General features: G+C 36.5%; 2 protein-coding genes across 4 annotated transcripts; one reads left to right on the top strand and one right to left on the bottom strand.

Moving 5' to 3' along the window:
- Positions 1–4754, top strand: LOC122278491 (protein FAM133-like). Of its 3 annotated transcripts, none has more exons than XM_043088676.1 (5): positions 1–413; positions 1356–1463; positions 2814–2955; positions 3031–3074; positions 4256–4754. In XM_043088676.1, the coding sequence occupies exons 1-5, from the start codon at positions 327–329 to the stop codon at positions 4484–4486; spliced, it is 612 nt and encodes a 203-aa protein (XP_042944610.1). In that variant the 5' UTR covers positions 1–326; the 3' UTR covers positions 4487–4754. The 3 variants fall into 3 exon arrangements, with proteins under 3 accessions (XP_042944610.1, XP_042944618.1, XP_042944614.1); XM_043088680.1 differs by having other exon boundaries at positions 3–413; positions 1362–1463; XM_043088684.1 differs by lacking the exon at positions 1356–1463.
- Positions 4755–5292: 538 nt separating this feature from the next.
- LOC122278483 (mitogen-activated protein kinase homolog D5) lies at positions 5293–11324 on the bottom strand. Its single transcript, XM_043088671.1, has 6 exons — positions 10855–11324; positions 10632–10761; positions 8256–8393; positions 6806–7138; positions 6228–6408; positions 5293–5661 (listed from the first exon to the last, which is right to left on the bottom strand). The coding sequence occupies exons 1-6, from the start codon at positions 11097–11099 to the stop codon at positions 5486–5488; spliced, it is 1203 nt and encodes a 400-aa protein (XP_042944605.1). The 5' UTR covers positions 11100–11324; the 3' UTR covers positions 5293–5485.
- Positions 11325–12709: the final 1385 nt, after the last annotated feature.

The raw sequence follows: 12709 nt of genomic DNA, 5'->3' as shown, positions 1-12709 counted from the left end.
TCGAAAATGTCCATATCTTCGTCTTCATTTTGTAATCCACTGCACCGAATAAGTTTAGCCCTGACGGCTGGTCTACCTGATTAACCCACGTGCTCGTGATCTCACCCGACGCAAAAATCCTCTGCGTGACAGCCTCATTTTTGTAGCCCTTTGCCCTTCGGAAAGAAAACCTTCTCAAGTCTCAACCAAAACCACACGGGTTCCTGACCGTTAATGCTTTAATCAAATACTTTCCGATATTTTCTCTCATTTTTCTTTCTGGGTTTCTTTCGTTGGTGGAGTTTAATTGCTCGTTTTCTCATCTGGGTGTCTCTTGAAAAGTTGAAATGGGCAAAAATCAGGCTTACAAAGCTATGCAGAGAGCCCGGCTGGGCTCCAGCTCTGCTGCGGCTGAGGAGATTGAAGACGGCATGGTTTGTACCCTTTCATACTACCATTCCCCATTGAATTTCTCATTCTTAAATTTTATTCCTTCTTCTGTCTTTATGGCGGTTTGTTAATTTGTGTTATTCCATTACATTATTGAATTTTGTGCTTATGATTGATTAGATACTTATTGTTTATCGAATAAATCTCTGATTTTAATGGGTAAGCTTTACTTGTATGAAATCTTACAGTAATTTGAGTGGGGTGTCAAAAATTTCCTGCAAATATACGAATTTTAAGTTCTTGATTTGAGTTGTGACGAGCTACAGAGCAATTCATGGTTCATAGTCTTATCTGATAGATTGAACGTGAGAAGTATTCACCTGTTAATCAACCTGCGCATTTGACTTCTATACGTGAATATTGTCCTCTTGGAAAGATAGGAGCTTTAGGATGGCTCTAATAGTGTCCTAAAAGTTGATTTTCTGACAGGGCATGGCCGCCAACTCCACTTCATCTACCACATTGGTGCCCCCCCTTTTTATAAGTACATTAGTGCCCCTATTTTTAGGATACATAGAAGAGTTTATTCTTATTTAGGGATTATATCAAGTTTTAGCTCTTTTCTTTTTCTTGATAAGTAAAAATTTTATTCAATGAATGTAATAGGTGAAGCCCATGTACACATGAAGTATACTAAAGAAACACCTAAGAACATTCGACTACTAAAGCAACGAGGACAGAAACTCATGAACTGCCCCACCATTAAGAACAATGGCTGAAAACCAAGAAAACAGGGATCAAGTTTTAGCTCATTTCCTGAATCTTTTTACTTTAATTTTGAATTCCTCTCTTTCACAATCAAACAATCGTGACTTATGAGATCTTAAGAAAGTCTGTCTTTCTTTAGATTAAAATGTTATCTGATAATCCAGTATAAAAGTTTTTGTTGGGTGTTTCTTTTCCTGGAGTGTAACTGATGAGGACAGACACAGGTGGATGGTTCATTTCATTCGCCAGAGTGGCATGCTGCTCGTTTGGCCAGTCTTAAAACTTCTCACACTATCACCTGGGAAGAGTTTAAAAAGAAGAAAAAGGTAATTGTTGAGTATTGCTAATATGCTTATCTTGATCACAAGTGCGCATGAGTTTTCTATATTTGTTTCTCCACTGCAACTTATTGTGTCCCCCTCATGGAACACACCAGTTGTATTTTGCACATGTGCATGCATGTGTGTTTCTATCTAGGAAAAGTGTATAATATATATATATATATATATACGGGTACTTGCTCTCATAGTCATTCATCAATGTCACAGGTTATCTAGTAAAGAAAGAAACATCAAGAATTTATGTCATGCTAGCTTAATGATATTATGCTTTCACAGAACAAAGACCCACAGAAAGTATTCCATTTGTAATTTTTATTTTCTTTCAGTGATGATTTTATATGCCAACTGCGCTATGCTTCTGCCCCCTAGGCAATGTGCTAAGAGTTTGATGGAGCCATGGATTCCACCATTTTTTTTTTAATCTCGATTGTTTATACAAAACCATAGTAAGACCTTGAGAAACCTGAAATGCTACATAACTGGTATCATTGCTAGTACATGTTGGCATGGGCAAACATTTTAAAATACCTTGTCATAAATATGCAAGTAATATGATTTTCTTATTTATTTACAAATATGAGCCCAAAATTATTATCAAAATGTTGTGCGTGTTAACAACAAATCGTCATTGTATATAAGCTGCAATGATGTTGGCTCTGTGCAAACCTTACCGTGGGAGAGTTTTCTCCAATGAGAATAAAGAATGTTGTTTAGGCAAAAGACAAGGAAAGAACTGGCCATGTGTTTATGGCAGTGGCCCAACAAAGAAACAAAGTACTAGTTTTCTTTTTCCTATTATGAATGACACTGCATTCTACCCTCTATATATTATGTGATAAAAGACCAATATTCTATTACACTTGCCCCAATAAAAGATTTGCATCAACTAAAATGAATAAAACGTTGTGCATATAAGCAATGAATTGAAGCCACAAGTTTCAAAAGTAAAGTAGCTCAAGGGATGTACAGACTATGCCTTTCTTTTGTTTTCTGTGAAATTTACTTGCAGGAAAATAAGGAACAATCTTGTCATAATTGAGGTCATGGATAATGAGACAAGGAAGAGATTAGACTTAGTTTTTGGTCTTTTGGTAAATTAGATGGAAGTGGATCATAGGTTATCCATATTTTAGGGTTCATATTTTAATTTGAGTGGCTGTTTATCTTTGATCGATGCATTTTCTGGAGGGAAATAGAAGCTCATTGAGGGTGTTGGTTAACTTCCTTGACTATGCTTTACCTCATTGTCTTCATGAATTTTTTACTCTCTGATTGCATGCCTCCTATGTATGTGCTAATTTTTCCTCTGTTGATTTGTGTGGAAATTTTTACTAGGAAGACGAAATGAAAAAGGGGGAACTGGAAGCAGATAAAGATAGAATGATGAGAGAATACAGAGCTCAACTGGATGCTGAAAGGGCACGCAAACTTGCCCAAGGAAAAAACAACTCCAGTAGTAAATATAATCACAAAAAAGGTATGTGCAATAAAGCATTCTTCTTCCTCCTCCTCTTCTTGTTCTTCTTCTTGAATATTATATGTGTCATTGCAGACAAGGACAAAGAATTAAAGAAACGAAGCAGCAGAAAGAGAAAGGTGCCTACAGTTTATTAAATTGTTTAGCAAATTTATTTTATTTGCTGTGCTAGTCTCCCCAGGAGATTTGGTTCCATGGGTGAGTCCTAAGGGCTCTGCCTGGGGTGGTTTCCCCATCATAAAAAATAATAATTATTAAATTATTATTACTCAGATTCAACACTTGTACAGTCTAGAACAGATACAAGATCGAATCTTCACTCTCATTATAAGGCCCCTGGGTGCCTTCCTATTTTGAAACTCCTGCCAAGCATTTGCTCACTTGACATGAGAAAGGTGATGCTAAATCCAATGTTAGCTGGCCATTCTTCCTTTGAAAGTTTAGACGCATAGGTTAAGCACTTATCTAAATTCATTACTATCACGAGGGAACCATCCTTTTTGTGTACAATATCCTGTTGGCATGGCTCCGGTTGGACCAGTGATAGTGATGATCTTGGAGGAAGTAAATTGCAAAGCATGAGAGAAAGAAACTAATTTTATCAAGTGGAAGAGAGCATTTTATTTTGAGTCAAGGGGAACCGATGAATTTGTAATAAGATCAGAAGCACTGGTGGAACTATGATCATGAAATCTAGGGACAGTTGAACAGCCATGTATAAGTTTGAATAGATTATGTTTTGGGTCCTTCAAATCCACACAATAACTTTGTAAACTTAAACTATGGTTCCAAACTTTCAAGTCATGTCAACTCCATGCAAGTTTGGGAGGGCTTGAAGGTACTACTCAAAGAAAAATAATTTTTAAAACTTCAGTTTAGAATATTTGCTTCTAATTGAAAACATAGAAGCTTAGTCGTATAAACCAAACTTCCCGGGTTCAAAACTCCACATTCACACTCTTGGGGCCATCAGACTAGGATAATTTATCCTTAAATTACCTGAGGTACATTTCTAGGAAATCCCTTGCCAAGAGCTTGTGCACCATCAGGATTAGTTAGACACCCGGTGCCAATTTATTAAAAAAAAAAAAAGAAGAAGAAGAAGAAGAAGATTAGAATCACAAATACTACATATAAGATTTTTTTGTTTTTTCAAATAAAAGACCGTTAGGGATGACATGCCAATATAACACGGTAATGAAGCAAACTAGAGAGTGGGGATAGCATTAAAGCGTACTTGCATTTCAATTGTTACAGATATTTAAAACTGTGAAATGTGAGCCCTCATTTGTCAATGCAGCATTCAAGGAGGAGATCTTCTGGCTCTAGCTCCTCAAATTCATCCTCCGATTCTTCCAGTAGTGATGAAGAGGAGAGAGAATCAAGTAGATCTAAATCAAGTAGATCTAGGTCCAAGAGAACAAAGAAAGAAAAGAAGCACAAGTCAAGAACCAAGCACTCTTGCAGTGACGACGAAGAGGCCGATGGTCCTGTGCCACTTTCTAGATTCTTTGACAGTGTGAAGAGCTAACAGCATTGTTGAAGATGCTGCTTTGTACTCATCAAAGTTACGTCTCTAATATAGGATATGAATTCGTTCTTTCAAAATTAGCTGCTAGCAAATATGTATTGGATTGCTTCTTCCCTCTGGATTGGTAAGCTCTCTGATAATATTGAGTTTCGGATACTAGCTCGTTAGAATTCATTTTGTTCGGTAATCGAACTTTATGACATATACGTTCATGTGAGAATTCTACATAACGTTGAGCAGGAAAATTTGAAGTTGTTATCCTCTCTCATACAGTCATTGCTTTCGTTGGTTTGTTTATCCCTGAATTGTTCAAATTTGACGAGACCTACTACTAATCGCCCCTTGTCTCCAACCTGGTTTCAGTATGAAATGGACAACGCCAATCTAATTTTGGCATAAAACACTCACTCTAAGTACTGATAAGCAAGAGTAAAGAAGCTCACAAGCATATCCTAGCTATTGGAAATGGTCTTACACGGAGTACAAGACAAAGGTTCATGAAGATAAGTATATGGGTATCCGTACAACTCTTGTGCCAATAGCCCTGGGATAAAAGAATAACGACGGCAAAGCATTGGCCATGTTTTATCCTACGCACGAAACTCGAAAACAAGTATCGAGGATAAGGGAAAAAATGGGGGAGTTCTAATCTGGCTTTTTGGATCTGCGAATGTACACCAGATATTAAAGGAGTAGAAAACAAATAAAAACAAACAAGAGAGAGAGAGAGAGAGAGAGAGAGAGAGAGAGAGGGCGAGAGAGCCGTTGATCAGGAATTGGCTTAATCCAAATCAATAGAACAACAATGAAAGGGTAAACAGCGATGCAGATTCCATTATATTTGTTCCAGTCCCTGAATTCTGCCCAAAGTAAATCAACTCCAGATCCACCCCATTTTGGAATGGAACAATATGTACAGTAAGAAATCAATCACCCGAGTTATATAAACCAGAGAGACCACACTGATCAAATCACGATGACTAAACAAAGCATGACTCCTCATTGTGGCTGATACTCGGGGTTAAATGCAAGAGCCTCCCTATATATCAGCTCCTTCATCTGTTCCTCACTCAGTGCATGCTGCTCAAAGTCAAAGCTGAAGGGAGTCATGCACACAGGCTCGTCACTGATGTCATGCAGAGACGTCAAGTAGGGATGAGCCAATGCGCCTTCAACTGTCGGAAATAGGAAATTATTATCACCCAAGCACAAAACTTGATGGATTTTTTATTATTATTAAATCCATCGACAAAATCACAAAACTTGATGGATCTACTATTGAATCGTTGGAAAACTAATATGCTTCTTCCATCTGTTTCACTATTTGTGGCCCAAGAAAGATGCAATTCAATAAGTGCTCATGGAAAATTTAGCTGGAAAAACCTTCTTGGGTTGGGATTTTTCATGGGCGGGGGGACATGGCAAAAAATGAGAAAGAATGAGTCCCTTGAATAGGAATTGTAACATTGTGAGTAGCAAGATCACAGCACCAAAATTAAAGGCAGCTTGGTTGAGCTTGGATTGAAAGTCTTCATTTCAGAAGTATCCGTAAGATTTTTAAGGGGAAAAATATCTTTCCAAGTGGGGTTACATGAATTTTTTGGAATATAAAACCGTGAAACTTTTGGTACACATATTATGATTAGACTAGTTTTCTCATACAAGGCTTAATAGAAATTAGCTCTCAGTTGATCCAAGATGAGACTTGTTGTGCACATAACATTAGGAAACAGAAACTCACCAGTAATCCTCTGTCTGGGATCAAATGTCAACATCTTTTCAACAAGGTCAATAGCTGAAGGATGGACATTAGGAAACTTTTCAGTGAAGGACTGCCGACGGTGAAGAGGACGTTGCCGAATATACCTTTTAGCATTTTCATTCAAGGACCCCAAGTCGGCCTCTGAAGGGGTGCCAATCAGCTGCAATATTAAGCATGATTAATTGTACTAAAAAAGGGACATATTTTCTCTGTAAGAGCACAAAGATTGGATTTTGCATTTTTCCATGCCCATTGAGAGGAAAATGTGTCATAGACTCATACGCTCAAGTGCATTTATGACAGTATACATACAGCTATATAAGGGAGAGGTGGAAGAATGCCATTATAATAATGCAGTTGACTAATCCTAAAATCCAATTTCAAAAGTCATCTGCTATTATATTCGGTGCCAAATTTAAGTACGGAGAATAAGCAGGTCTTCTTGAATAAAAAGCGATAAGTATGAGAGACTGTAATTGGAATGACAAATTTCAACTGATCATTTTTACCCCAGAAAACAACAGTACAGCAGTATAAACCTGGAAAATTAAAATTACCTCCAACAGCAAACTTAGCTGATGCACATGATCTCGACCAGGAAACAAGGGCTTTCGATCCATCAACTCCATGAAAATACAACCAACTGACCATACATCAATAGCAGCAGTGTAATCTGAAGAGTTCAATAACAGTTCTGGTGCACGGTACCATCTTGTAACGACATATTCTGTCATAAAATCAGTTTCGGAGGTGACACGAGCTAGTCCAAAATCACATATTTTCAAGTCACAATTGGCATTTAAAAGAAGATTGCTGGGCTTTAAGTCTCTGTGCAGAACATTTGCAGAATGTATGTATTTCAATCCACGGAGGATCTGATATAGGAAATACTGCATAAAACATAGAAAAGTGGTAGTTACCATATGATAGCTATGGTGAATTTTGGAAATCATAATAAAAAGCAAAAGATGAAGAAGAGAAAGAAGCACAAAACTTCAAAACCTGAACAAGCGAAAGCAAAAACTGGAAAGTACAAAAAAATACGGACTTCCACAAGTGATTGCAATTCTAAGTTCAGGCATAGTGAGTGGACATGCTATATTACATTCCCCATCTTGATGAGCAGACACACTATATTACATTCCCCGTCTTGATTGAATGCTATATTATTCCATTCAACCACTTTATCACAGGAAAAGAAAGATCCAAGGCTCCACAGCTTTCTAAACAACCCATCTCTATAAGGATAACATCCAACTACTTTAATTGGTTTAAGTACCATATGTATTAAATCAGAACATTTCTACTCCCATCTCAGACGAGAGATTTTAGTGCCCCCCAACCCCCCCCCCCCCCCCCCCCCCCCCCCCCAAAAAAAAAAAAAGAAAAGAAAAGAAAAAAGAAAGATATATTCTTTGGATAAGGCTTTTGACAACAAAACCATTCTATTAAGAATTAATGTTCTTCGGTAATGCTTTTTCAGGTAGCTTATATAAGACCACAAGAAATCATTTGAGGCTTCTATGATTCTTGATCACACTGATCACCTACACTTGTCTTCTTGGTGGAAGGGTTCAGGTTCAGTGAAATGAATGGGTGAAAGCTGTTTAAGAAAGAGGGTGAAAATCACTCCAGTGGTAGCAAACAGAAACGAGATATTTCAGTCGAATGCAGACTTCTGAATCGACTGAAGACTTCTGACGAGAGGTAGTAGATGCACAAGATGATTCAACCAGAGGTAAACTTTTAGCAGAATAGATTCAGTGCTGAACAACTTCAAGATGGTTATAAACAATCTTTTCATTGAGAGATGATGCCCCTTTGTTTTTCATAGTATTTGCTAGCTTGCTTGTACTTGGACCATGCCCTTTTTCACTTATTGAAATACTCCATTTAGAGAGGCTTTCATTCTATTATAGCAAGTCCAAGAGGTCTTTGATAATGCAAGTAAAGGTATCATACAGCAGACATGGTAGCAAGCTAAACGTAAATAAATGTTTCGAATACCTGACAATGCTCCTCTGACAATGCTTGATTGGAACGAATAATCTGATGCAGGTCAGTGTCCATTAGCTCATAGGCAATATAAACATCGTTAAATGCCTCCCTCTGTGGGGGTGGTATTATATCCCTGATTGCAACAACCTGCATGAAAGTATGAGCAATATTAATAAACTTCTTTTTTTATTTGATAAGTAATAAGCAATATTAATAAACTTCTGTAGAGCCAAATTCATATGTCTCCTGCAGGAGGTTCCTACCAAAGAGAATAAGTCAGCACGACCAAATAAACAGCTAAACAGAATGCCTATGGAATATACTGTAAACATGTGATAATGAATTACAAAGGTAAGACAATAAAACATTTCTTTTTATTGGTAAGTTACACATGCACTCAAGTGGATTCTGAATCTAGACTTCGTTAACTGGCCAAATCCAAAGTTAATTAATTTTTAATGAAATTGGTTGTAAAAATGCCTACAAAAACAAAGATGGTTTCACCAGGCCTAACAACCAAAATGGGGCTAAAAAGGAAAATGAGCCCCAGTTGCGTGTAATAATGGGATCTGTCCAGCTACCTAAAGAGGGGAAAAACCCAAAGTTCATAATACATTTTGCTCAAAATCTTAATTTAATCATCCGGTCCCATGATTCTACTGGACAAAACAACGGCAACGAGTTATACGTTAAAATTATCTACCTAGCCACAACGATCACAATTGAGTTATTAAAGTAAAATGCAATGTGACAGTAAAAGTAATTCTAATAAGTAACTTGTCACGCCTTCCCTGCCATTTTTGAGATCACACGAGAAAAGGATGCAGCAATAGCTGATCTCTTGGTCTTTTCTAGTGGCTCCCCTCAATGGAATGTAGAATTCATTAGGTCAGCCCAAGACTGGGAGATGGAGACTATCACAAAGCTCTATGAGGCATTGTATTTGGTAAGCATGACAAAGGGTACCACAAATAAGATGAACTAAAGCCCCTCCAAGGAAGGTAAATTCATGGTCAGATCGTTTTACCAAGTTCTAGTAAGCCCTAGAATGACCATGTTCCCATGGAAGTGCGTATGGCAAACAAAAGCTCATTCAAAAGCAGTTTTTTTCGTATGGACAGCATCTTGGCCAAGATCCTCACTACAAATAATTTAAGGAAACATTGGGTAATGGTGGTGGACTGGTGTTGTTTGTGTAAGAAGAATGGTGAACCAGTAGATTATTTGTTTTTACACTACGAGGTGGCCAAGACCATGTGGGAAATTTTTTCACGAGAATTGGATTATTATGGGTCATGCTTTTTAGACTGGTGGATTTCCTTTCAAGCTGGAGAGGCCTCTGAGGCAACTCACAAGTGGCAGAGATTTGGAAAATGGTTCCCATATGCATGTGTTGGTGCATTTGGTGGAAGAGAAATGATAGAAGCTTCGAAGATCGTGAGAGAACAATGGATGAGGTTAAAGCTTTCTTTTTAAAAACTTTGTTCTTATGGGCGGGGGATATTGTTTGTAATGGGCTAAATGTCCATGATCTTCTCTTTTCGTTTGTAAACTCTAATTAGGTTATTGTCATTTATACTCCCCATGTACTTGGGCTTTGCTTACTTCTATGAATAAAATTTCTTGATTATCTATAAAAAAAATAATAATAATAATAAGTAACTTGTCACGTCAAAAAACCAACAAGTGATGACTCATAATACGTCATTAATCACATTCAAACTAATTAGATAATTGTCTTATTAGAACTGGTTTTTGGGTAGGTACAAAGCAGGTTTTTTTTTTCCAGGTTTTTTCCAATGTAGTAGAGAACAAACCCATCCCCCCCCCCCCCCCCCTCCCCTTCTCTTCTCGCTCTTTCCTTTTCTCCCTTTTAGAGGCTGTCGGTTAGTAACTTTCTTTCTTTCTTTCCGATCAAAAAGAAAGTTACAAACAGATAGCTTGAAGAGGGAGAAAAAGAAGGGTATTCTCTACTACATTGGAGGCATACAAAGGAGTGTGGTTTGTGCTTGTTAATGAATAAGAACGTTAATGGTAATAACGTTTCATATTCCAAAAGCCACCCAAAACTAAAATTTACTTTAAATGTGGTTTAATTCACGTCCATGTAAATCAAACAGGTAATATTCTTTGTGGTTTCCTCCTTTAGCTATTACCATTTTTGGACTCGACGCTACTACACATTGTTATAGTAAAGATTGCGCGCACTTAGGCCCTATCATACTCAACATCACATACATAATTGCACTCGTTCTTTAGTAAAAGAAAGCGATAACTGAATGATTAAAGATTCTTTCTTTTTTAACGAGTAATAAGAAACTACAAGAAAACGACTAATTACTTTGTTCAAAGTTGGTAAAGAATAAATACTAAGCACTCACTGACGTTTTCATGATCCATGTGGCGAAGCAGCTTGATCTCCCTGAGAGTCCTCTTGGCGTCGATCTTGTTGTCGAACGCATTCGCAATCTTTTTTATAGCCACGTGTTCGTTCGCCTCCGAGTTCAAAAACGAGCTAGGGAAATTCATAATCCAAAGATAAAGAAAATCAAAATCACAGATTACCTCTCAGAAATTCAGAGAGAAAGAGAGAGATAGAGTAAGAGACCAAACGATGCCGTATGCGCCTTTGCCGATGGGCATGATGGGGGGTTTGTACTTGGCTGTAACCTCAAAGATGTTGCCGAAGATGTTGTACTGAATGAATCTCCCTCCGTGACTCAACGTCGCCGATATGTTCTCCATCCCCATGGCCTGTTCCGGTTGCGGTTGCGGTTGCTGTGGCTGCGGGTCAGGCTGGGCATCCGTCATTACAGCGTCGGCCGGTGGAGGTGGCCCTCCTGCTGCGTCCATTTCCTTTCGGCTTTAATTTTCTTTCTCTCAGCTTTTTGCTCTCTCAAAGTTGGTGTAGAAGTAATAAAAGCCCTAACGAATGATTGTGTGCCCCTATCTCTTCCTGTTATCTCTTTAGTTAAACAGATCTAATACCTTCCTGCATTAACTCTCTGAACTTTCCCCTCTCTCTCTCTCTCTCTCTCTCTCTCTCTCTCTCCTCTTCTCTCTGATACTGTTTTCAGTCTCCGAGCATTTCTTTATATTATTTAAATAAATATATAACGAAATAATTGTACATAAATCTTTATACTCTTTCTTGTTTTTACTATTTTTATTAAGATTAGGGTTAGTTACAATTTCCAAAAGGATAATTTTTACATGAGTTTTGTTATAATAAAGAATAATTTTTTCACACTTTTTCAAGATAGAATTCATTTATTTACGAGAATTTATGTGTTTGTCTATTTAAAATTTGTATAAATTATTTCTCTTTTATTTTATTTTATTTTTTAAAAAAAGTTCTGTAAAATGATTTTCTAAACCATAAATTTTTTATTGATAAGAATATTTGGACATATTTGTTACAATTACGTGCATAATATATATATATATATATATATATATTTATATGTATAAACACAACTTGACTTATTAAGATTTGTTGAAATCGATCAGAAATGTCTGTTAAATGTTAGAATCGGTCGAAACCGATAAAGAATCGATAAATCATCCTTACTTTGAATCCTAATAATATGTTCCGATAAAAAAAAGAAAATTCCATCATTCTTTTCAATTAAATTGTTGTCTTCATCATTGATTTGATATTTAAAAAGAAAAATTCTATTCATCATTTTTACATATTATACACTATATTTTTTAAAAAAATTTGTTACTAAATGTGTGAATATGTGATATATAAATAATTAGTAGAAGAATTTAATTATTTTAAAAATAATAAAATTAAAAAGCTATCTTTTTAGATAAGAAGGTGTACTGAGCCCAACTGATGAAGAATAAGTAGAGGCCCAGAAGCCTGCTCATGAAGCAAATAGGAACTCGGCCCATTAGGAGTAATAAGCACAAACCACATTTGCATTATTTACAACTAATTCCATGGAGTTAGGGGGATCGTCATTTAAAATACAAAATTAGTTAAACCAGAAAAATAATAACCCGGAAATCCAATAAGACAAAACTTCTCATAGTTTTCACCTTTTTTAAAATTAATTTTTTGTTTATTTGTATTTGAAAATAAGAGGATAGAATAAAATCATTCATTTTTTTTTTTTTTTGATAAGAAATCATTCATTATTTTAAATTATAAGTCCGCCTCAAATTAAATACCCTATTTAACAATAGTTCTTTATGACACTATAGTTTAAACACCCAGAATAATTGATACTTGAAACAAATCCATTGATGTTATTTATATATATATTGTTGAAGACATGTTTCGTACATCGGATACTAGGCTCAATCACTTGCAACACATAAAGTTTGGGGGGTCTTGAGGTCTTCGGAGAGCCTTCAATGCCAAAGTCAAAATATTCATTTTAGAAATTTTTCGTAGAATTAACTAATGTAACAAGGAGAGGACCTGCGCTCTTACCTGATGTCGAGCTTTTATA

Source organism: Carya illinoinensis, chromosome 1, assembly GCF_018687715.1.
Source record: "Carya illinoinensis cultivar Pawnee chromosome 1, C.illinoinensisPawnee_v1, whole genome shotgun sequence".
Lineage (NCBI taxonomy): Eukaryota > Viridiplantae > Streptophyta > Magnoliopsida > Fagales > Juglandaceae > Carya > Carya illinoinensis.
Note: the sequence above shows the minus strand (reverse complement) of the source record. Positions and strands in the feature narration are given on the sequence as shown.

Excerpts from the sequence above, each read along its gene's own strand:
- LOC122278491 (XM_043088676.1), top strand. The coding sequence starts at position 327 with ATGGGCAAAAATCAGGCTTACAAAGCTATGCAGAGAGCCCGGCTGGGC. Across the intron at positions 2,956-3,030 it reads TAAATATAATCACAAAAAAG|ACAAGGACAAAGAATTAAAG; the intron begins GTATGTGCAATA and ends GTGTCATTGCAG. Across the intron at positions 3,075-4,255 it reads GAAGCAGCAGAAAGAGAAAG|CATTCAAGGAGGAGATCTTC; the intron begins GTGCCTACAGTT and ends TTGTCAATGCAG.
- LOC122278483 (XM_043088671.1), bottom strand. The coding sequence starts at position 11,099 with ATGGACGCAGCAGGAGGGCCACCTCCACCGGCCGACGCTGTAATGACG. Across the intron at positions 10,762-10,854 it reads GGCGCATACGGCATCGTTTG|CTCGTTTTTGAACTCGGAGG; the intron begins GTCTCTTACTCT and ends GAATTTCCCTAG. Across the intron at positions 7,139-8,255 it reads TGTCAGAGGAGCATTGTCAG|TATTTCCTATATCAGATCCT; the intron begins GTATTCGAAACA and ends TGTTTTATGCAG.